General features: G+C 38.4%; 2 protein-coding genes across 3 annotated transcripts; both read right to left on the bottom strand.

Annotated features, from left to right (window-relative positions):
• Positions 1 to 2,906: 2,906 nt before the first annotated feature.
• Positions 2,907 to 6,932, bottom strand: LOC113420466 (uncharacterized). Its single transcript, XM_087959054.1, has 6 exons — positions 6,887 to 6,932; positions 5,240 to 5,617; positions 3,902 to 4,306; positions 3,561 to 3,609; positions 3,043 to 3,146; positions 2,907 to 2,929 (listed from the first exon to the last, which is right to left on the bottom strand). Exons 1-6 carry the CDS (start codon positions 6,927 to 6,929, stop codon positions 2,907 to 2,909), a joined length of 1,002 nt encoding a protein of 333 aa, XP_087815180.1. The 5' UTR covers positions 6,930 to 6,932.
• An 8,041-nt stretch (positions 6,933 to 14,973) lies between these two features.
• LOC113420459 (triggering receptor expressed on myeloid cells 2-like) lies at positions 14,974 to 21,021 on the bottom strand. 2 transcript variants are annotated; one of them, XM_026680398.2, is made up of 5 exons: positions 20,877 to 21,021; positions 19,914 to 20,255; positions 19,108 to 19,162; positions 16,539 to 16,705; positions 14,974 to 15,830 (listed from the first exon to the last, which is right to left on the bottom strand). In XM_026680398.2, exons 1-5 carry the CDS (start codon positions 20,917 to 20,919, stop codon positions 15,739 to 15,741), a joined length of 699 nt encoding a protein of 232 aa, XP_026536183.2. In that variant the 5' UTR covers positions 20,920 to 21,021; the 3' UTR covers positions 14,974 to 15,738. The 2 variants fall into 2 exon arrangements, with proteins under 2 accessions (XP_026536183.2, XP_026536181.2); XM_026680396.2 differs by having other exon boundaries at positions 15,606 to 15,830; positions 19,914 to 20,258.
• Between the last annotated feature and the right edge of the window lie 3,426 nt (positions 21,022 to 24,447).

Genomic DNA, 24,447 nt, shown 5'->3' with positions numbered 1-24,447 from the left:
GTGGTAAAACAGCATTCTTGTTGACTCACGAGGTGCCTGTTTCCCAGGCTTCGATTCATATCCCTGGCTGTTTTTGTGCCTGTTCCTCCAACTTTTACAACTACTAAGATTGTTGGAGGAGCAGGCACAAAAATAGCCAGGGGAGTCCGGCATTATTTTTTCTGTTCTAAACTTATTCGGTATGCTGCTATAAATTTAAGTAAACAAAACACAATGATGCTACTTTCATTTCTCTCTGTGAAAACAGGTTGAGTAAGAATGTGTATGTTATTAAGGAACCCACAGGAAAGATAATTTACCAGCATTCCAACAGCAATGATTAACTATATTTCCTATAGTCTACATTAAATGCTGAGTAATGAGACATAGGATTGCATGATACTACTTTTCAGTAATTTTGAGGACAACAGTTAGTAAAGTTTAGAATCTAGTTTGAAGATTAATTCTACATGGACATAATTAATGAATTTGTTTTTTTTTTCTTGAAAGAATTATTGCTTTAATCCAAGCCCATGCCCCAGAATCTTTGCACAATCATTTACAAATATATGAGTTGAGTAGGATGATAGCAAAGAAAATAATTATAAAAACTGCAGTACTTGAATAATGAATTTTCTGCAAGGAAGAAACTGTTCACGATCAAAAAAATTTCCCCACTTGTTGAAGTGGGTATCTTACCTGTAAGTTTATTATTCTACAGTTTGGGTTATCATCAAAAATCTGGTCATCTGCCACTATTAAGAAGAGAGGGTCATTTTAGTATATACTGTAAGTATTCCTGCCTTTGGGCCAATTTACATGCTAACATTTTAGCTGAGCTTCTAAACACCATGTGTACAACTAAAATTAAAATGGAAAACATATTCTATGGAAACATCTCTCAGATATCCATGATGATATGTAATTCCTGACTGAATACACATTAATTAGCATACTTGGCCTGCTTGTGTTTACAGTTTGATGAAGGTGACACTCAAATGTTTGATTCAAACTTGCATATCATCTTTTTCCTGCACTGTGGACTTCAAGTTTGAAAGTCATCTCGGGTACTGTGAGGAATATAAAACGAAATGCTAACCTCCTGGCCTTAATGCTTGCAATAAATTGATATTCAGCATTAATAAAGATGTTAATAGACCATATTTTATGTTTTGCGGGATAATTGAAAATTTGCATCCACTTCTGCAACAAGTCACACTGATGGAGATGGTGTCATATGTTTTACATCCGTTGAATTTCTGGATGCATATCCACATCCGGTCTATACGTGAAGATCCTAATCTAGGAAGAAAATCAGCCTATGAAAGAAGTATGGGGTTCTCCCTATATCTTTGTTTATAATATATTCTATATTATTGTTGCATGCTGCAGAAAATGGATTAAAGACGGACATTATTAACTGAAAAAAAAAGATTCTCAGATACACTGCTAAGTGTAGGATGTGTGAAAACATTAATGAAGAGGGACAAAGGGAAGGCATGTTTTCTCTTTTTCCATTAGAGATATGAAACTTGTAGCCTCTTTTAGATGTTGCCGAACTACAATACCCAGCAGATCAATTTCTAGCCTAGTCAATGGTGTGGGATGTGGATGTTGTAGTTCAGCAACATATGGAAGAGGCTACAGTACTGACATATATGCATCTGGCCCAAACTGAAAAGCTGTTACACTTTCTCTGCACTCCATCTCACCCAAAGCCAGGAAGCATCCAGCACAAAAGAAAAATCCTATGGCAAGATCCCTGCTGGAAAAATTCATAGCGCTCAGAGATAAATAGCACTTTTCCAAGTCAAATCCATGTTTCCATGTTTTCATTGTTCATATTTGCATTAAGTGAATCCAAAACAGGGTAAAAGAACATGACTTTTAGGCATTCTCTTCTCCCCTTTTTATGTTGTGAGAGATATTCTCTGTATATACCCTGCAGGTCATAGGCTCTTGGCAGCAAATTCTGTAGTTTTCTCTCTTACTAATAGTGTATAAAACAATTAATGTCTACTGATGCTAATGTATTGATGGATACAGCTAGTCCTCAACTTACAACAGTTCATTTAGTGATTGTTCAAAGTTACAACGGCACTGAAAATGATTTATGACCATTTTTCACACTTACAACCACTGCAGCATCCCCATGAAATTCAGATGCTTGGCAACAGATTCATATATATATGACGATTGCAATATCCTGGGGTCATGTGATCAGCTTTTGCAACCTTCTGACAAGCAAAGTGAATGGGCACTTAAGCCCAATTAACTTTACAACTATGTTACTAACAAATGCAGTGATTCACTTAACAACTCTGGCAAGAAAGGTCATAAAATGGGGCAAAACTCACTTAACAAATGTTTCCCTTAGCAACATATATTTTGGGCTCATTTGTAGTCGTAACTTGAAGATTAACCCTTGATACTTACCTAGAAAAAGTTACCTATTGCATTTGACTATTTTGCAAGGATTTTTTTAACCTAAAGTATATGCTATATTAGAAACCAGCATACTGTAATGCAAAGAAAAAAATACCAGACTCTAGTATTGCCTTTATTTTCAAAATAGTCTGGGATTTATTTATGTGAAAGTCTTCCAGAAGGTCTATTTTTCCATGTCTATAAAATAGAATAATTGTAATTGATAGTTCAGCAGGATATACAGAGATTATGCCAAGGGAAAAAAGGCCTTGATTTCTACCCACCTCTTAGTCAATCTACATTACATGCTTATTTCTCTTTAATAAATGGAGTAATGTAGAAATCAATTGATACACAAAAGCAGCTCTTGGATAGAAGCCCCAGTTCTTGCTATTTCAACCTCACAAAGGCCTTTTCTCTAATCACAATACAGTTTAAAGTGTAAAATGAATATGAAACCTCAAAGCCTGTCCAGATAATTTCATCTTGGAATGCAGTTCTCATACTTTCTTAATATCATATGCTATATTTGCATATGCATAAGCTACATTCATATTCATTAGTATTCTAATGATATGGTATAAAACATGCATGAAAATCTGAGCTGTAGGAAGACAAAAGAAGTGCTAAACGTACCTCTCCTCTTTCTCTTGGTGAGCACCACGACAACTAATGTGAAGGCAGACAAAATTGTTACACCAATAGCAATGAAAACCAGAACCCAGACAACTTGGTTAACTCTGCAATAATCACAGTTGCAATAATTAAAACAAGTTAATGTTGAATTTGGCAGATTACCTTTGTATGTGAAGCACAAAGTTATATTTTACATGGGTTTCAGAGGAAAACAGAAAAATGAAAACAGTTTGAACTTGGTAGCATATTACCGGAGTGAAAGAAAAAGATCTACAGACAACCATGCTAAATACTCTACTGTGAATCAGAACACTTCCAAGCTGTAAAAAATAGGTCTGGGAATGCTCAAAAATATAATAACCTGTTAATGGAAGAGGCAAAATCTACAACTGTTATCTTTGCTTTGATAATTGGTTGAAACTAAATGCAGTGTCTCAAAGTGAATAAGTAAATAGATCCCACAGCATGCACCCATCTCTTGATTAATCTTTTCAAACTGCAATTTAAATGGTTGATACCTTTGTTCATCTTCACTGGATGCAGTCCCGATATCCTCCTTTTGCTGATCTGAAAATAAAATCATAACAAAAAAAGGAAACTGAAGTATTGACAGTGTCATTGCTGCTCTTCATAGATGAGTTTTAGGTTTTCCTTTAAAAAAAAAAACTACACCGCACAACATCTATTTCTTTTTCTAAAACTCCTCCTTTTTTGCCCAGCAAGATCTAAACATGAGCACAAACAGTTGTAGACTGAAGTAGACAATGCGCAAGTTGTTGTATCTTAAGCTCAGAAGCTTTCTGGTATGTGAAGGCATTGCCATTCCCCATCCCAATCCCCATTATCTGTTAGTGCTCACCTTTTTGAACAATCACCCTGATGTTTCTTAAAGGGATTATATTGGGGCCATCAAGAACCCCAAACCAATATATCCCTGTATCTTCTGATTGGAGAGCTGACATGAAGACATAAATACATCCGTCTCCCAAATCATTTACAATGATACGTTGATCTGGTTGTGTAGTGAGACCTTTCCATCTTGATCCGGAGAAGCTTATGAGCTTTTCAAGACTGCATTCTTCTGGCAGTTCCTCTTTGCACCAAACTCTCTCTGCTTGCGCATGTTGCTGGGAACAAAAAGCCTTGACACTGAGAGATTCTCCTTGTACCTTGATCACCTCTTGCATCGTCATTCCTGATATGGTGGAAGTAAACGGCATCCTCATTGTTGGAGGTGGGGCAGTTTTATTAGGCAAGAAATGAACTAGGAAAAGAGCAGTTTGAAAAAAAAAGGGGGTAAGTTTGGTCTTTCAAATATAGCAGTCTTATGCCTTACTTGTTACAGCAATAAGTATGGAAAGCATTCAACACAGTAAGGAGAATGAAGCGTCTGAATAATTAAAAGAAATTGTGACTTTTGTGAGTTCGCATGGCCCTTTAGGAATTGTCTCTACACGTATGTGCAGGTATAGTTGTTTTTGAAATTACTTAGGATTTTCCATTCAATAGCATCTCATTAATAGATCTTAGCTGGCTCAGCGGAAGTCATTCAGGGACTTCACGAAAAAAACCAAAACCCAGTTTATACTATGAAAAAGGGCATTTGCCTAGGTTTGACATCAGGGCATTCAAGTGGCAAAAATAGGTCAAAATGACCCTGCAGTAAACTATGTCCCCCTTTTAAATGTGTACTGCCCACATGGCACAGGTATAACAAGGATAGGGCTTCAAAGGTACAGTTTTTATCCAATCTCTTTTCCCTTAGAGATGCACCTGTTCAGAATATTAAACCGATGATGAAAATGATATGGGATAATACAGGTTATGTTTGGGTATTGTAACAAAAAATGGCATTCTGACAAAAATCGAGAATAGGATACAACAACACAGCTGCCACAACACATGTTCCTTCTGGAGCAAACTCAGCATGGTGGTGGAGGGAGGGGTAGGTACAGAGATAGTCTTCCTGAACTATGGATATATTTTAAAATATGCCTATTTACCTGAGGCTCAAGGTGAACCAAGGTATGTATCAAATATAAGATTGTCCATCACAAATCCCCATACATACGGCTTCTTAGTCTCTGCCAACCAGAGAAAATATGGTACCAGCATCAATGTCACATCCCTATATTCTGAAAGTCCTTTTATCTGAGAAATAGTTACCCTCCCTTCCCCCTTGTCCACCAATGCTCACCGTGTTCAACATAATGAACTACCACTTTGATTGAGTTTATGGAAACCATCTTCATACCGCTTAGAATTCCAAACCAGTATCTCCCTGAATCTTCAATTTGGAGATTCTTCATGAGTAAAGAAATGCAACCATTCACTACACCTTCAAGCACGATCTTTTGTTTTGCTTTAGAAGTCATATATTGCCATCCTAATTCATTTTGTTGTTTTTCTTTGCACCAAACGGGCTGTCCTTGCAAATATTGATAGGCGCAGAAAGCTTTTATTCTGAGGGAGGTTCCTTGAGTTAGTACCACCTCTTTTGGGCTCTTTCCTGTGTTTTGCAAACTTGCAGTAGAAGGACTTGGGAATAAGTAAGATGTACAGGAAGCAAAAAGACCTGGAACAAAAGCAGTATTGATCAAATTGACAGATCAAATACAACTCAAGCCTTGGCAATACAAGTTCTCCATAGGAGGCACAAAAGTTTCCTAGCTTCAACAGGATTGAATGAATGTATATTTGGAATTATCTGGGACAGCCCAGCCACTCACAGAAAGATGCCCTAAAGGAGGAAGAATATACATCCAATCTACATCTCTTTTGTATATGCTTTGCAGAGGATGGAACTTACCTGTCACTGTTTTTGAGATGGCCTGAAACCTTTTGCTACATGTGAGTTCAGCTCAATTGTGGTGTTAAAGTAAGCAATGGAATGTCAGATTGCTGAACCCCAAAAGGTTTTTCTCAAAAGACTATCTCAAAAAGCCTTGACAAACACGATGTGTTTTTAACGCATTACAAACCTTAATTCAGAATCTATTTGTAACCTACTGTACATGTACACAAAACCAGTCTGTCTTTCCCTCCCTCCCTGAATTTCATCCCAATTTAAATCCCACATCAATGTAGTCATTAAACTTTATGTATCTGTTGAACGGTGGCCCTTTAATAAAATGTGACAGTTTGGAAAGATCTACCAGATTGATCCTGATTTCTGACTACTGCCTAGTCATTGCTGGCCATCTATTAATAGAATTCTCCTCTAATGACTTTTTTGACAAAAAAATGCCCATCTTTTTTCTTAAAAAGGTAATTGTTGATAGCACTAAATATTTTACCGGGCCTGAAAGTACATCTGGCTAAACCGATTTTAATCTCTTAGAAAGGGGCACATCCCTTTTGTGACCACAAGATCCCTGCAATTGATGGGGCTAAAAAATGACCCCACTTTGTATTTTTGACTTGAGTTAAAAGGAGAAGTGGATATCTTAAGCCTCTCTCTATAGATGCTAAAAGTACCAATCTCATCACTTAAAACTTCTGAAGTCACTTCCCCAAACTATTCCTGGCTCTTCACATGCATGGATTCAGGAGTAGCCCCTAAAGCCAAAAGAAGTTGCTCTCCTATCTTATTATCTTGGTATAAATCCCTAATCTTATTAGTGAAGTGTAAGAACAAAATCCATACACCACACGTGTATTAAGTATGAATGAAGCCTGAGTGGGAATGTGTAGAATTGGGTATTTTCCCATTCTTAATGGGAAAAAAAATAGGAAGAAAACATAACATTCATTTGCAACCATTCTTAGAAAATGGATAAGCAGAGCCTCACAATATCATCGAACTTCTATATCGACCAAGAAAAGATAGTATTCAGTATCATACCTACGAGCATCAACAGAAGTTGCAGGCCTGGGAAACCTTCCATCTTGTAACTGAATAGAGCAGAGAAGGCTGTGGGTAAATATGCCCTTGCAGGAAGGAAATAAATTCCCTTCGTCATTGTCACTGTTGGTCTGGAGCTGTGTGAAAATGCTTTACAATGCCAATAATTGTAATGTTGGCAAATTGACTGACGTGGATACATCTTAACATGTGTGCATACAGATTCACATATGTGTGATTCTTGAATAGTGGAGTAGTGGTGGAAATGTTCATCACTTTGAGATACTTTTTAAACAAACAAATCTGTATGAAAATAATAGTGACTGCCTCTGAGTAACTCCATTCATTCATTCATTCATTCATTCATTCATTCATTCATTCATTCATTCCATGTGACTACCCATCTCATATATGACTCTGAGCTGCTAAAAGAATAAAAACATCATAAAAATATAAATAGCAAATAGAAGATGAAACCAACCAGCATGGTTGACAAGCTTAGTTACACAACCTGGACCCCAAGCTTGGCAACAAACCCAAGTTTTTAAGGCCTCACAGAAAGTCAGTAAGATTGGGGCAAGTCTAAACTGGTGAAATTATGTTCCAGAGGGCAGATGCCACAACAGAAAAAACCCTCCTCAAGAACCTGCCAGGTGCACTTCCCAGTAGATAGGACCTGGGGCGTGCTTCCCCCCACCCCAATGAATCTTACAGGATAGGTAATACAACTGGGGACAGATGGTGGTTCTGCAAGGAACTCAGCCCCATCTCATGTTGGTGGCTATGTTCCAGGAAATATTAAAGTTAGGGTTTGTTTTTATATTTAATTAAATATCACGGTAATATAATTTGTAAAGGTGTTTTAAATAATTTCCTGGCTCTTTTATATTCAAAATTACAGTTTGGTAACCAGTTTCAGATATCTATGAGTGTGCATCCAGAGGCTTTGGAGGCTACTGAATGCTCTTCTGAGACTTCCAATTCTACATCTTTATATTAGAGAAAGATGCTTTTGCTATTTGCCTCTTTAGGCATCAGATTCATGAGGTAAGTTGTCTGATTAGTCATTCCATGTTGCCCATAATCGCACACTCAAAAATATTACAGGGAGGGCGGTGTAAAGGTTTGTGATGTTTGAGTGTGTGCGTGTTTGTAGGATTTGCTATTTTTTATCACTTCACTAATTTATGAAGTTAGCTTATAAAGAACATGTTGTACTTATTACTGATATCCAAAAGTTTATGTGAAAGTCAGTGGATGTACATGAACATATATGATGGAGGTGAGATGACGTTAGACAGGCAATAAAATTACATTTATGGCTAATATAAGACGAGATCCGAATTCAGCCCTAGCATTCGTAACAGCTTGTAACACACATCATCCAGAGGGTTTTTCCTTCTGTTATTTTGCTGTATGAGGAGAAAAAGGGCTCGGCACTCGATTCTTACCTTATCAGAGGAAATTAAGGTTGTTTTGTTCCTGTGCTGCCAATGAATAAACTAAGCAAAATGATACTTCAGACAAGCAGGGGAAATATAAACCACAACCAAGAGAAGAAAGGGGGTTGTCCTATTTTTATAGCAAGACTATTGTGCAACTAGGAAACAGGCCTTGGACACTGGAAATGAGGTTGGACTTCCATGTGCTCAGGCAGAAGTTTCAGTTAATTATATCTCCCTCACCCCACCCTGCAGCAATTTCTCAGCAGCCAGTTCAGTAGAAGGGGTTCATGCCACACAGTCACAAAAAACGTTTCCTAACTACCAGGGACATTTTGTTCTAGGTAGAGTGATTGACCCCTGACAAATCACCACCCAGAATTGGCATTTGGAGGACTTGTTATTAAGGCATGGACTGATGAGTCTTCTACATAGATCACCCTTCACAGGTTTTCCTGGCAGAGCCATTGCTGGCTGCTGATTATTGGGGATCAGCATGATGGAAGTTGCAGTCCAATAAGTTAGCTTTGGGGTGTAAACTTTCAAAGATAACAGTGAATGTCACCCACATTTTCCTAGGAATACACCCCACTGACTGAACATAATAGCACCTACTTTTAAATAAGAATTAGGACTGCAAGGTAAATGCGGGTGAAGATAGAGAGTGTCAGAAGAATGATTTGGGGTTTCAACTTGAATTGGGATTGCACAAGAATAAATAAAAAGGAGGCCCAGATAGCTGTGAGGAAAGAAGAAATATTTATTTCTAAAAGCAAACTGTTTGCTTTTAGGGATAGCTGCAGAGAAATGGGATACAGTAGCAGACGTTTATAGGAGGGACTTGTCCAGGGTGTGGAAATGTGCTGATTCTAGAGTCATACTTGATGTGTGTGTGTTTGTGTGTGTGTTTGTGTGTGTGTGTGTGTTTATGTATTCTTGTGAGCATGCTGTAAGACTTAATTTAATTACCGTATTTATCGGCGTATAACACGCACAGGCGTATAACACGCATCTTCATTTTAAGAGGGAAATTTCACCCCACTCCCACCCCACGCGCGCCTTCAATCCACAGTGTCCCATTCTGCCTGCCTGCCTGCCTGCCTGCCTTAGTTTCTGGTTGTTTGGGAGCAGCTTCGGCTGAGAATAATAACTATTCGCCTCTTTTACTCAGCCGAAGCTGTTCCGATTCAACCATTAACGAAGGCAGGCAGGCAGGCAGAACGGAGCACTGCGGGCGGGCGGGCGGGCGGGCGGACGGGGTGGGGAGAAACGGGCGCTTCAGGGAAGCTGCGGCGACAGGAAAAGCCCCCCGCTTCTTTGAAGCAGTTTCTTCCTGTGCTGGTGGAGGAGCGAGAGAGCGACTGAGAGAGTGACCCAGAGAGAAGGACAGGCTTCAGTTGCTTCCTCCCTCCCTTCTTTCATTTGTGTCCTTGATCCCCGATCCCAGCAGCATTCACCGAAGGCTTCTTAACATCATATCGGCGTATAACACGCATACATCATTTGCCCCCTATTTTCAGGGGAAAAAAGTGCGTGTTATACGCCGATAAATACGGTAACTCTATTGTGTTTGCAGACCTTATCCTTTGATATGTACAGGTGAAACTCGAAAAATTAGAATATCATGCAAAAGTTCATTCATTTCAGTAATGCAACTTAAAAGGTGAAACTAATATATGAGATAGACTCATTACATGCAAAGCAAAATAGTTCAAGCCATGATTTGTCATAACTGAGATGATTATGGCTTACAGCTCATGAAAACCCCAAATCCACTTTTGCATGATATTCTAATTTTTTGAGTTTCACCTGTAGATTAGGACTGGGTAACTTATTTGGAAGTTTGAGGAAGTTTGGGTAAAGGACTTTCCCCTGTTTGCTTTTTTTACTTGATTAATTTAGTTTCAGCTTGACTGTCAGTTAACTAGTGGAGACACTGATTCTCAGAACATTGTGGATTCTGTTAAGGTTTTAAGGGAAAATGGAAACAGGATAAATAATAAAATATATTAGGATATAAAACTTCTCACAAGAGCTAATACACAAAGCTGAATCATCTTTCAAACTACAGTTACTGAGATTTGAGATGCATAATCTTTTAGTGAAATCTCAGAATTTCTGCTTTACCCTAGAACTGGTTGGAATAAAAGAAAGAGGTTCTCTTCTTCCTTTGTGGACCTGCTGTCCAGTTGAGTGCCTTGTTTTCAGATCAAGAAAGGAAGGAAGGAAGGAAGGTAGCAGACAACATGAGCAAGAAGGGGAACTCAGACTGCCTATTCTGTCCTTTTAAACTGCAAGCATCCTGACACAAGGCATGAATTAAAAGCATCTGGATGAGATAAATGAGATAAGATGGTGAGATATAGATATTTTCTAATGGTTGTCTGGTGCTCTTGTCTAGGACTATCACCTCTATTTGTGGTAAAATTCCTAAGGTTTTAATAGCTCCAATTATAGGAGCTAATAATTAAAGGTGTGGGAGTAATTTATTAGGAAGAGAAAGACAATTCAATGCACAAGACAAGGTTTATCCTTATGTCTTGCTAACTGTAGCAAGATTCCCTGCCAAACAACTTCAAAGATAATGTCTATATGTTATTGCCTTTGTCTCATCCCCAATCCATTGTAGCTGTTCCAATTTTACAACAACAAAAATTTACAAGAATTTACAAGAATTTCCCCCTTCCTCCAGCACAAGTCTTGCCATAAAGCCTATGATATTTCATTGATAAAATGGTGATGACTGATAATATGGTGAAGAGGGACATTTTGGCTTTTTCAGACTGTTGAAGATACGTCTGTTCCTCTCCAGTAGCTGCACATTTTCTACCACGTCATTTTAACTTAGACTCTAAGGAGACAGCTGGATTTCTGACTTCTGCTAAGTGGCTGCTTGCATAATGCCTGACTGGTCTTTTGGAAAGCACTGATGGGCTCTCTATATAGTTCCCTGCTTTCTTTTAAAGGGCACTTTTAAAAAATCTGTGTTTTTCAAATCTGTGTTTAAAAATCAGGTGGTGCTCCCTAAAGTGAATGCAAATCCAAGCAAGGGAGCCTGATTTTATCTTCTCTGTGTTTGTTCCTATCGCAAATGAACACGCTATAGAATCACTGCTGCTTCTGCTGAGAAAAATCAGCTTTACTTTATTCTGTTTTATTACTGGGAGATGGTGTAGGAAGTTAGCACCCACCCCTCTCCTAGAAAAATGAAATATCCTGGGAAATACTAAAAAGGTAGAATATTTCCTCTAAAAAAACTAGAAACTCAAGAGCAGAAACTCACCTCAGAAGCAGAAACTCACCCCCACCTTTGTTAATGGGTGGACCATTAAGACCTGGACCAGAATACTTTACATAATAAAGATCTCCAGGTAAAACTATAGCAATTGCTCAAAAGCTCTTTAAGGGCTTCATCATCCAGCAAGGCTCAACCAAACCTGGAACTCAGGACATCCTACAGAGTTGCCCCTGCATGGCCTCACGGGAGTCTGACAACCAATCAGAATACAAGCTCCAATTCAAATCCCAACAAAGGTTATAAAACCCAGGCACTCTCAAACCCACTCAACTCACCCCTTCTTGACCTTCTCACCTTGAAGCATGTGATCATCTTTTCTTTTTCACTTTGGAGCTCCAAGCCATGGGGTCCTGCTGTCCACCATTAAACTATCTTTCCAAATAGCCTTCATGTTTCCAGTGTCTTTTTCCCCACTTGGAACTGAACCCAGAAGGATATTTCTTCCAACAGTGGGAAGGAAGGAAGAAGTGCCATTTTGCTTACTTCTATGCTACTGCCTACTTCATAGGCTCATTGGCTGCTTACTGCCTGTACTGCTATTACTCCAGGCAATTTATGATTTGGGATATTTGTGTGAGATTGTGAAGAGACTGAGGATATACTGGAAGGGGTAATAGACATAAACAGCCAAGAAATGGCAAGCATGTTTGTTGGCAGCTTAACTTAAAATGCTAAGTCAGGCCAGGTGACAAGAAACTTGGGAAAAAGCGTTTCAAATCAGAGATTTCCCCTTAATGAATTTCCTATAAATGAAGGTTAGAAATTCCTCTTTCAGTTTCCAAGATTCCATATTTATCACAAGAATAGCATGGAGGATACCTTACTAAAGGCTGCAAGGTGTCCGGAGCAGGGGTGGGATTCTACCGGTTCTGTCTGGCTCTACAGAACTGGTAGCTCTGAAGAGCAGCAGACACAGAACCGGTTCTGTGTCTGCTGCTGTTTTGGCCCACCCACCTGCCCAGGCTCTTACCTGTCCTTTATTTCCTACTTTTTCAACTGTAGCGGTTTTGCGCGGCACAGCTGCGTTTGAAAAAGCAGGAAAAAGAGCTTTTCCAACCGCTGTGCACTCGCACGCAGCGCTGCTCAGCTGTCCGGGCAGCTCAGCAGGTCGTAAATTGCACTCGTGCGATTTGCGCATGCCTGCGCAACGCACAGCAACAGGACTGGTAGTTATACCGGTTGGATTCCATCCCTGGTCTGGAGGGGGTACTCTCTCAAAAAAATCAAGATGGTAGATCCAATAGGCAGACTAACTTTGATCTCATTGTCATGGCTGCCATCTTGATTCTCCTCCTCCAAACTCTGCAAGGACTCCTGAAAATGCATAGTAGATGGGCAATACCTTCCCACTTTAGCCTGCATCCACTCACCTTGTGTTCAGCCTGTTAAGCAAGCTGCTTTTTTGGATAGAAACGGAGCTGCATTCAGAAATAGCCTGAAAAAGCCCAAATGCAAAGAACATATTCATGTTGGCAATCTCTTTCTTGGATACCTTGAAAGGGGGCTAAGCACATCCCATTCCAGGCCCCTTCTATTCTCCTCTAATCCTATTATCACACTGCCAGGTTAAGGTTAACAATTGGTGGTTGCCCCCTTCCCCCCAGCAAAATATGATCGGCAGGGAGAGAAATGAATCTTTTCTTTACCAGCCTTCCTACTGAGGCTGCTTAGATCTTGGACAGCGGAGCAGCACAAGACAACACATACTTTTCTTCTGACTCAAGTATTATAGAAAGAATGTATATTAACATGGCCACAAGGAGCAACTCATAATATATGTCTGAATAGTTGCAAAAATATTTAGAATATTTCTGCAAAATAATACAAAGGCTTTAATGTTAAAATGGCAGACCAGACTTTTAAACCAGGAAATTGTAGAGCTTGCCTTCTCAGTTCACATATTAGCCTCAGTTCAAATATGTGGTCTATTTGATTATTTTGTTGAATCCAACTATTGTAATTTACAACCATGTCTTAATGTGTAAACCTAGTTTCAAAATAAACATTGTCTGCATTACAACCTGAGAACACAAAGCCCCTGAGATGCCACAGTCCGTAAACTTCCTCTGGAAGGACTATGATCATAAAAGGAGTTCTATAACAAGGATGGAATAATATCACAGTGTCAAATTTACAATCGGCTGAAGATTTTTTTCTACATTTACACAATCATCTCTGCAGGAGATCCCTTAGACATTTTTTATTGATTATGTACCATGAAGTAATGCTTTATTCCTAGCAACCACATAGATAGTTCTTCTCTATGACTATCTCTCCTTAACCTGATCTTTCAGGTCTTCCAATGATGTACCCATCACCACTGTTACTGAATCCATCCACCTTCCCGCCGGTCTTCTTCTTCTTCTTCTTCTTCTTCTTCTTCTTCTTCTTCTTCTTCTTCTTCTTCTTCTTCTTCTTCTTCTTCTTCTTCTTCTTCTTCCTCTTCTTCCTCTTCTTCCTCTTCTTCCTCTTCTTCCTCTTCCTCTTCCTCTTCTTCTTCTTCTTCTTCTTCTTCCTCCTCCTCCTCCTCCTCCTCCACCTCCCCCTCCTCCTCCTCCTCTTCCTCCTCCTCCTCCTCCCTTTCCTAGCATTAGAGCCTTCTCCAGAAAGGTGGTTCTTTCCAGAATGTTCCATTAGACATTAGATCTGCTTATATTACTTCATATATTTAATCTTCCATTTGAATGTCTCCATTCAAGGTTAGTTCACTTAAAGTTATACTAAATAATTACATAGTATCAGGTGTGTGATTAATTGCATTGCCTATGAGTGATAAATAATTTTGTAAATATTTTCTTTTTATCTTTTAATTTTTTTTGTAAAATATAAAAATAATTAGACATTTCCCTCATATTGATGCTACCAAATTTGCAGTCTGTGTTCTGAACAGAGCCACAGGAGGTGTGCTGGGGTGTAAGATTACTGTATCTCAAAGCAAAGATCAAGGGACAGGGACTCACATGCACATTTCTTTTGAAAGAAGCATTTTCTGATATCCACATCTTTGTGCCTCCCTGTAACATTATAGGGGTAGGCAATGGACATCTATGTCAACAAAATGATCCTCCTCCAACTCCTTCTCCCTCTCCTTCTCCCCCCCTGCCCCCCTCTCTCTCACACACACATATGTTGGGGAACATATTTTTAAATAGAAAAGTAGTGCTTATTTTGATTATTTGGCCAAACAATGACTTTTTGTTACTGAAGCAAACTGAAGTTTCTAACCCTGTTAGAAACATAGTCTTAATTTAATTATTACTTACATTTTTATGAATTATAGGCTTCTTCTGTGTTGGAGACAATTTGATCTATATACCCAGAAAAGAATGATTCAGAGATCAGAATGGAAATTCCATTTTTTATTCTTTTGTGCTGAGTTCTTGGTGATATGTACATTTTGCTGCAACCCCTTATTTTTTTTTTTATGACATCCTCTGTTATGATAATAAGAGTGGAAAGAAGGAGAAAAGCTACATTTATTCTTACATGTGCAGTTTGCTCACCAAGATATGATGCAATTAACAGTATTAATAGTATTACTGCATTCATTTCAGATTCTCAATGCCTTGTTGGCCAAATTTGGCTGTGCAAGGGGAACTCCAAGCACCTGATCTAGACTCTTTGGACTCTTTCACACCTCATCTTCGGGCTTCACCCATGGATACTGATCAATGGATTCCTATTTGTTCTTCTCCTTCTATCGAATTCACTCATGCGGGTTCTTTCCTGTTATGTTGGAAACAGGAACAGGAAGCAGAATAAAATGAAATGAGGTGGAGAGACACATAAAGCCAATGGCCATAGCTGTTATAGGAGTTATTCTTTTTTTTAAACAGCAAAAATATGTTAGTATACTGACACTGTTTTTAAAACAATAGTTTTCATTTTTAACACTGAGATTTAGAAGAAAAAAAAGACTGAAAAAAGAAATTGCAATCTGTTGTAAAAATTCAGAATCCAAAAGCAACACCGGCCAATGAGTCATTGGAAAAACTTGTGAGCTGCAGTTGTTTGCATGATTTCAAAGTCCTGACTCATTGCTTCAGTGTCTGCATTAAAAATGGCACAGAGGGTTTGTCTAGAATGGCAAGAGCATCTGAAACAGTAAGTTCTCAGGATCTATTCGGTTCTTCTTCCTTCTGGTAATAATTAAAATGACAATAGGAGCCAGCAAGTTCTCTGTTTCTGAGAACTTCTGAGGTACCTAGGAGAAAAAGTAGATTTGAGTTGGACCTGGCATAGAAACATAAAGTGAAGTGCTCACTCAAGGAGGCACAGTACAAGCAGTCATTTGCAAAGCAATGCATAACTGTGAGATCTTTTATTCTTTCCAGGGCGATCATTTTTCCAGAGTAACTGAAAATGGACTCTAGAATTCTGGGATGTTACTGGAGCTGTGAAAAGTGCTCAATCCTACAGGACCACTGGTAGCTCTTCTTGGCAGTGGAACTCAAGAAGCCTTTGTTTTGCAAGTGTCAACATGCCTATTTCAGCTCTTTTTGTCTCATAATTTTCAGCCTTTCATACAAAATGAATACATTGCGATGTGGGAGCATATACAGTTTTCTGCACTCTTTTAACTTTTCTACATAAGGTATCTTGAAGAACAAATCTCTCTGCTATAGCCAGCTTTCAGTTTCTTGTATTCAGAATACTACTTCACATTGCATGGATGTAGGTAATAGAACTCATACCACTAGATGGCTTTAGTGGCAATTAGACAAATTGAGCAGAAGATAAGGGTGACTGATGGGTGCCATGCATTACCTAGATCAGAGCTAGATAACAGTAAGAGAATGATATTGGTTTCCTGTATTGTCTGTGGGATTTTTAAAAGACTCTGGCTGGCTATTAGATGAGATAAGGTTTGGTTTAATCTTATATGACTCTTTTTATATCCTTATGCCGTCACCTGTGATGATTGGGAGGTGAAAATGCAGGTTTTCTCCTCTGCTCTCATTCCCAGTAGTTCTCTTCTTGTTTCTGGCAATAATTAGGATAATGATAGCAACCAGTAGTTTGAAACCAAGAAAGCCAGCCACCAGGAAGGTGAGATTGACTCCAGCATTTGAAGAAAAGCTTTGAAAAAACACAAATACAATATATCTGAATTAGATAATGTAGAATGAAAATGTTTATTTAAAAAGGGGACTTTGGATATTGTTTGGTGAAGACTAAAGCTCAGTCACAGAGCACTTGCTTTCCAAGAAGCAATCCTAGGTTCAATTTCTAAATTATCCAGGTAAAACTCAGAAATGGAAGTTGCAGTGAATCCTTGCTGATCAAAAAAGACAACCAGCACCAGATGTTACTGAACTCAGAACATTTTTCACTACCTTTAAGCAGTGCTTTCTAGGAAATCTGATAGTAGCGATTATTGGTGTGAAGTGAGTGGACTATGTGGGCTTCTTACTTTCATTCCCAACTGGTTTTTGTCACCTTTGCCATCTTCACTCTTTGATTTGTCTATATTGCATCTTTTTCTTGTTTTTAACATTTTTATTTGTAATTGCCCAGAGTATTTTGAAATTGGGCTGTATATATATGGAAAATATTAATGTGAATAATAGTTCACCAACATTTTCTTCTCTTTCTCTGGAATTTCTGGTTCCACATTAATTGGACACACAGAAAGTGTCAATATAGGTTGGGATGTGAATTTGCAGGAGAGCCTAGTTTTCAGTTTAGCCATTATACTCCCATACAGAAAGATATCTCCACAAATCTAAATTGTGCAGTATAATGTTTGTCCATTTGACCAAACAGTTTTGGTTTAGTTATGAAACTCACTGATTTTTCAAACCCACTACCAGGTTGAATGGGGATTGCTGCTCTATCAAGGGGTAAATCACTTATGAATTCCCTAACAATAACTTCTCATTCTCTGCAGGGTGTCTATGGGCTGCTGGGGTGTCAAAAAAGTGAAGAGGGCAGCTGTGACCATACTATTGAAGCCTCATCTCTTATTGCATGTAAAAACAGGATAACTCTCTGATTATATAGTCTGAACTGCTACCTTACCTTTTTGGATCCTTCTGCAGATTTTCCTATCCTGTCCTATTTATTTCAGAATATGCATGCAGTTAATGCTAAGAATATTCAAAGTTAGAGAATGTGCTTTGGAGATATGAATTTCTATATTTATTTTACATTTGTCTTCAATCTGGCTGGGGAATTCTGGGAGTTGAAGTCCATACATCTTAAAGTTGCCAAGGTTGAGAAACACTGGTTTAGAGTAATGAGGCACTTTCTTTTTCCTTGATGTGTACCAAAATCCACCCCAATTTTTCTTAGTTTAATGTTATTTCTGGCTGAAATTTAAAAAAATGTCAGTAGACCAGAAAGTTATAATTGGGATTCCCCCAGTCAAATATGGTCTCACAGAGGGTAAAAAAAGGGGGTGGCAGCCTCTGTGCAATCTGTGCTATGTTTTGGGTGTGATTTGTATGCACAATTTAAATAAAAAGGGGCTTTGGCCATGGCTCTTACTTAACATTTCTTATTTTCTTTCTTGCTGAAAGTCTGGTTGTCAACCCTGATCATGGCTGAGGCCATCTTGGAGGCTTCAGGGTTGCCACACAACAGAAGAAGGGGGGAAATAGTTAGATGGGGTTTTATTTATTTATTTATTTATTTATTTATTTATTTATTTATTTATTTGATTTGCCAATTGTTTACAAGTATAAGTGTATACATAGTTGTGAATACAAGAAATGGGTACATATAAGAAAAATAAAAGAAGAATAAGAGAAACAATAGGACAGGGACGGTAGGCACGTTGGTGCGCTTATGCACGCCCCCTTTTGTAGCCAAAACAGTAAAGCTTTCCTGTGGGAACCAAGGGCATTCTCACAGGTGGCTGGCCAGAGGAGGAGTGAAGTATCCAAGCAACCAGCCAGCTCCTGGATTGGACAGCATGACCAGTGACTGGGAGGGGGGGGGAGGGAAACTTTTACTTTTAATTAGGTGAACGCTGCGGGAACTTTTAGAGTTGGCTTTCACCAGTTGTACCAATATGATATACCCAATAAAACTGTTCTTTGAGGAATTTGCCTGCCTTGGAGTTCTAATTTCTATGGGTGCATTACTTGGAACACTGACACTTGTGACAATTTTCAACAATGTGGAGCAGTGGGGGCAAAAAACCCCAAAGTGCCCCATGCCGCATATATACCACAATATTTTTAAAGCTCTTTCTTCCAGATAGGGCTTCACAGTAGGGACCAATTCCCACTGGGGAAAAAATAGCTTAAAAAAAAAACCCCTGAAGCAAAAGGCACCATCCAGTGTCTGTTTCAAAACCTACAACAAAGCAAGAGCCTCACTTTCTGTGTCACTCCGATCCACTGTAATGCAAATCAGACCACTGTGAAATTCTTTCTGATATTTAATTAAATCCCTCCTTTCACTAATCCAAGCCTATTAATGTTGAATTGCACACTCTGCTGCAGAATGAATTTAAAAAGTACATATAGTCTTACCCGGAGATGCTGTGAAGGATTCTGGGTGTCTCTTGTACATTAGAATTCTCTATATCTGGTGGCAAAAATGGCAACAGTACATAATTAAGTCAATAAGAATAAATATAATAAACATACCATTGAGCAAGATTAATTATTACAAATAGTGGATTCAATTCAGTTCAACTGAAAGGGAAGAGGTGCTGAAGAAGAAATTCCCCAGGCCTCCCACCTCCATTGTCTTGGGAACTGGACATCCCCTTGGCCTCTACTTCTCCATCCTGAAATGTACACAAAGATTCCCAAAACCCCCACTCCTTTCTTCTCTTTGCAGCTTACCAGACATTCTAGCTTTTTCTTTCTCTTTTCATTCCTCTCTTTGCATAACAAAGAGGGGTGGGGAACTATGGCCCTTTTATGACTTGTGGACTTCAACTCCCAGAATTCTTGAGCCAAACATACTGGCTCAGGAATTCTGGGAGTTGAAGTCCAAAAGTCACAAAGGGCCTATAGGTGCTTTTTCAAGAGGCAACTGGACTTTCTGGTTTTTCTTTGAAGATGTTTAGCTTCTCACCCAAGAAGCTTCTTCAGATCTTGGATGAGAAGCAAAACATCTTCAAAGAAAAACCAAAAAGCCCAGTAGCCTCTTGTAAAAGCACCTTTGGGACAACCATGACCTGGATGTCTGAGAATCTCCATACACATAAAGTGGCCATAGTTTTCACCTCTGGCGCAACAGGTTAAAGCTTCATTGAAATCAGGGTTTGTAACCACAAATCCAATTATTTTGAAGATGACACAGAACAGGTTTAGGACTAAAGACTTACTTGTCAGAACATTCACCTTGACCTTCTGCAGGGTCTTCACAGTCCCCAAGAAATGTGTCATACACTGATACCAACCAGCATCCTGTTTCTGGAGTGGGTTGATGGTTACCATGAGCACCCCTTCCTGGATATTGTCAGCAATGGCAGTGGTGCCATTTCTTCGCTTGAGAAAGGGCAGCCAAAAACGTCGGGCACTGACAACATGCTGGCACATTGCCTCACTTATGTGCTTACACCAACTTTTCTCTCTCCATTGGTTCTTCTGAGGACTATAGGAGCAATTGATGGAAATGGGTTCTCCTTCAACACCGGAAACCTCTGTAATTATCTCAGCTGTAGACACTTCTTGAAAAGAAAGAAAAAGCTTCTATTTTTGCATAGAGGGGCAATTAGCCTGCAAGGCTTGAATTGCATTATTCACAGTTTTGTATAGATCCATACATCTAGAATAGTAATGTGTTCTAGTTCCCCCCCATCAACAATTATTATACTAAAATTCTTTCTGATCTCCCTTTTACTAGTCCCCCACTTTTCCTCTCCTTTTGAATATTCTTTTTTCTCCCAATAATATTCTAAGCATCCAACCAAGTCATCTGTGTTCCATGAAATCTGATGGCAAAATAAATTTTCATTTTAATATTAATATGTAGAAAAAAAGGCATTGAAAGTGATTCTTTTTATTCTGCCCTAACATGATTCACATCTTAATCATTTTTCCATAGCTTTATCACTTATATTTGAAATTATAAAAAAAATTAAGTCTGTCCAGCTGGAGGAACATGTTAATCACTTAGCAGAATTCTTACTGAGTTGAGATACATCATAATTAAAAAAAAAACCTGTTTAAAAAATGTCATGAGCAGAAAGCCCTTCCAGTTCCTACTGGACTCCTTCATACAATCCATTGAACAATAACGTATAGCCAATTAATTATATCACCAATACAGAAAGGCAATTTCCTACCTGACAAGTAGACCAGGAAGATGAGATACAAAAGCTTTTTCATGTTTCTGTGGGAAATCAAGAGGTGCTAATTAAAACAGAAAAGAGAGACTTGTAACCAGACAAATACTTCGCTTTACTAGAGACAAGGGTTGAAGAAGAGGAACTTAAGTTGCTCCCTGTTGTAGATTAAGCAATGCCCAACCCAAAAAAAGCCTGGCATTTGCTAAAAATGTGAACATCAGCAGTGATGAGGGACTGCTATATCAGGGAAAGAAATCATGATGATCATCAAGAGTGTCTTCAGTGTTGACAGTCAACTACAAACCATTCACACTCAAATCTGGAGTCTCCCTGATGAATCGGTAATTTCTAATGATACAACTTTCCACTAGGAATATTAACAGGCAGTCAAATGTGGCACAAACATACACTGGAATCCAGAGATTTAGAACACAATCTTATATTTGAAAGATAATTTTTGTAATATCAGACCAACTAAGATGTCTCCAGTGTCTTGCTGGCTACTGGCTGGCACTGTCTATATTAAGCCAAAAGAGATATTTGCACTTCTTTGTCTTTTTTTTTCTTAAAAACAAAAAATAAAATTTTCCTATTATGTGCAATGAGTGAGAACTCCTTCAGAGGAGCTCTGGAATTGGTTTAACTACATTTTGAATGTAGGATCAAGTGAAGAGCTGGAAGTATTGAGGAACACAAAGATCCCTGGTGCTTACTCAGTTTGGACCTAATGCCAGCCCTGGATATAATGTTAGCAATTATATGTATTATACTGAGTTCTCATGTTAAACCAGCATTTTGTACACTTTGATTAGAAATAAGCAGAATTAAAAGAGATCACTCATCTTACATAACAGCTTACTAAGCAAAGGTACTCAACTAAACTCACTCTCAGGACTTCGATTCTGACTGGCTCAAGGCTGACTCAACCTTCCATCCTTCTGAGGTCAATAAAATAAGGACCCATATTGTTGGTTGCAATATGCTGACTCTGTAAACAGCTTAGAGAAGACTGTAAAGTACTATGAAGCGGTATATAAGTATTATTGGTATTTGTTTACATAGTTTCAAATTAGTGATCCTGTAGTAGAGACTATAAAATCTAGTGGTATTGTAAGGCTACCACTGTTGCAATCAAAATCTTAAAAAATAATCCAATCTGCATACTTATAGATACTTTCTACAGGAATGGTCATTGTTCTTTTTATACTGCATTTTCTTCTGACCTTATGCTTGTAATTCCTCCTCAATATGTGTATGTAAATGTCAGCTGGGGATGGACCGTCACTCCTCTGATGAAATGGACATCTGTTTACAAAACTTACACTATAAGTTTATGCCACAGACTACACTACAACTACTATTTTGAAAATTAGTAAACTAAATAGATACTTGAGTGCCTTTTAAAATTTTGCTATGGTGGTTAAGCTTGGAAATTGGCTTATTGAGTCCAATTATTTCAGAACTTTGACAGAGCTCCAAATTCAGGCTAGATTAATTTCATCACTTGGCTTCTTTAGGGCACAACAAATCATATTGTGGAAAATATCCCAAATCATTCATCATACCTGTGACCTTAACAGTCACTTCCTATGTATATTTTGGTCTGTTTCCTTGGTCTTGGTTCCTCTTCTTTTACTCTCAGATCTGTACCTTCTGTTTGCATGTTTCGTAGCTCCTCCTGTCTGCTTCCAGTTGCTAGTTATTTTTATTCCTGTACTCCTTACATTTTTTTTTCTTGTTTTCCACTTGCCATATCTCATAGTTTGGGGTATGTTGCAGGAGAAAGCCCTATATTTGCTAGTTCTTCAAAGAAATAAACTGAGAACATGCTTTATTATGGAAAATTATTCTGTACAACTTCCAATTAAAGATAAAAAAAAGCAAAAGAGAACCAGGCCTGAAAACCTGCCATCCACAGCTTGCATGCAAATTCACAAGCACAGAGTCTAGGGCACAATCTTCCTGATACCCTGTGATGGCTGTATTTCAGTTTGAACTACAAGGATATTTTCTATTTCTGTATAAATTAACATGTTACAATAGTATATAAGTCTATATTTTATGTTGTCCTCTTTTTTATTACCTGTTTTCTCTTGGGGAGGATAATGCTTATATGATTATCACTAACAGTGTCCATAGTCCAGGATTTAGGGCATCAATATCAGAGGAACCATTAAGATCTCCATAGTATATTGTATATACCAGGGGTCTCCAACCTCCAATCTTTTACTCTGTGAGAGGAGAGGATTTCCTTTTATAACTTCTGATTGTGAAGAGTCTTCCCATCCTGCCTCTTTATGTCCTTTTAAAGATATTCAGTGATCACAAGCTTTTATCTTTTTACCTCAGAGAAACATGGCAGTTGATTATCATGTAAATTGTTCTCACTGCTTTCCCTTATTTTCTCTCTTTCAGTTTTGCAATATTATTTTAGGACTCTGGTCCTCAGCATGTCTTCAGTGAATAAACTGCCCCATAAATGAAAAGTTGCCTTTGATTTGCATGTATTGAGTTCCAGCTAGAAAAGTTTATTTCTGACCTGTTAATTGGATATCCCCTCAGGTGGCATGGCTGGGAAAAGTGATTTTTCCCCTATTCCTTTTCCTCCTTGCAGATAGATAGATAGATAGATAGATAGATAGATAGATAGATAGATAGATAGGTAGATAGATAGATAGAAAGAATTCTTTATTGGCCAAGTGTGATTGGACACACAAGGAATTTGTCTTGGTGCAAATACTCTCAGTATACATAAAAGAAAAGATACATTCGTCAAGAATCATCAGGTACAACACTTAATGATAGTCATAGGGTACAATAAGCAATCAAATCATACTAGGAAACAGTCAATATAAATTGTAAGGATACAAATGACAAAGTTACAGTCACAGTCACAATTGGGAGGTAATGGGTGATAAAGAATTGCAGCCTCCAGCATCACCTTCCAGGATGTTCTGGAGTATTCCCCAACCCTGTTTTGTAATTTGCTGAGGACAAAGAAGCTGCTTGAAAACTGGACATTCCTTCTACCCCAAGAGGGAACTTGGTGTCAGGGTTGGTTTGCATAATTCTGAATCCAGCCCTTTTTCCTATTTGGGTAATTTCCTATATCTCTTTCCAGACAATTTATATCAATATAGCTGTCTTCTTTTTCATTACACCAGCACTGTGAGATGATTGGGAAAAGAATCGCTCCAAGAGAGCAATCAAACCAACCAGAGGGGCACCAAATATTGAACTAAAATTTAAGCAGCTCAGAAATATAAGGCAGCCTCATTAATCAGATCAGAAAAATAGTTTTCACAAAATTAAGACTAACAATTGAACGAAGAATACTGTGTTATATATATATATTGTTTTCTTAAGTTTTCAGCTGGTACCCATGTATGGCATTCAGCTTTGTTTGGGTATTTTCCCATGTCATTGTAGTTGTGCTTTTAAAGTTGTAGCAACGTTTGGCAGAATCTCATCAGGCGAACACAATACAGAAGCCTGATGATGGCAGATGAGATTCTGCTGAAACGTTGCTACAACTGTAAAAGCACAACTACAATGACGTGGAAAATAC

Source organism: Notechis scutatus, chromosome 3, assembly GCF_049901735.1.
Source record: "Notechis scutatus isolate UNSWTSFEM ecotype Mainland chromosome 3, rNotScu1.2, whole genome shotgun sequence".
Classification (NCBI taxonomy): domain Eukaryota; kingdom Metazoa; phylum Chordata; class Lepidosauria; order Squamata; family Elapidae; genus Notechis; species Notechis scutatus.
Note: the sequence above shows the minus strand (reverse complement) of the source record. Positions and strands in the feature narration are given on the sequence as shown.

Coding starts and splice junctions, on each gene's coding strand:
- LOC113420466 (XM_087959054.1), bottom strand. CDS start 6,929: ATGGAAGGTTTCCCAGGCCTGCAACTTCTGTTGATGCTCGTAG. Junction 3,610..3,901: donor CAGGGTGATTGTTCAAAAAG/GTGAGCACTAAC, acceptor TTTTATTTTCAG/ATCAGCAAAAGGAGGATATC. Junction 3,147..3,560: donor TCCAGTGAAGATGAACAAAG/GTATCAACCATT, acceptor TGATTATTGCAG/AGTTAACCAAGTTGTCTGGG.
- LOC113420459 (XM_026680396.2), bottom strand. CDS start 20,919: ATGAAAAAGCTTTTGTATCTCATCTTCCTGGTCTACTTGTCAG. Junction 20,259..20,876: donor CTTCCTGGTCTACTTGTCAG/GTAGGAAATTGC, acceptor TTTCTTTTCAAG/AAGTGTCTACAGCTGAGATA. Junction 19,163..19,913: donor CAAGGTGAATGTTCTGACAA/GTAAGTCTTTAG, acceptor TTTTGCCACCAG/ATATAGAGAATTCTAATGTA.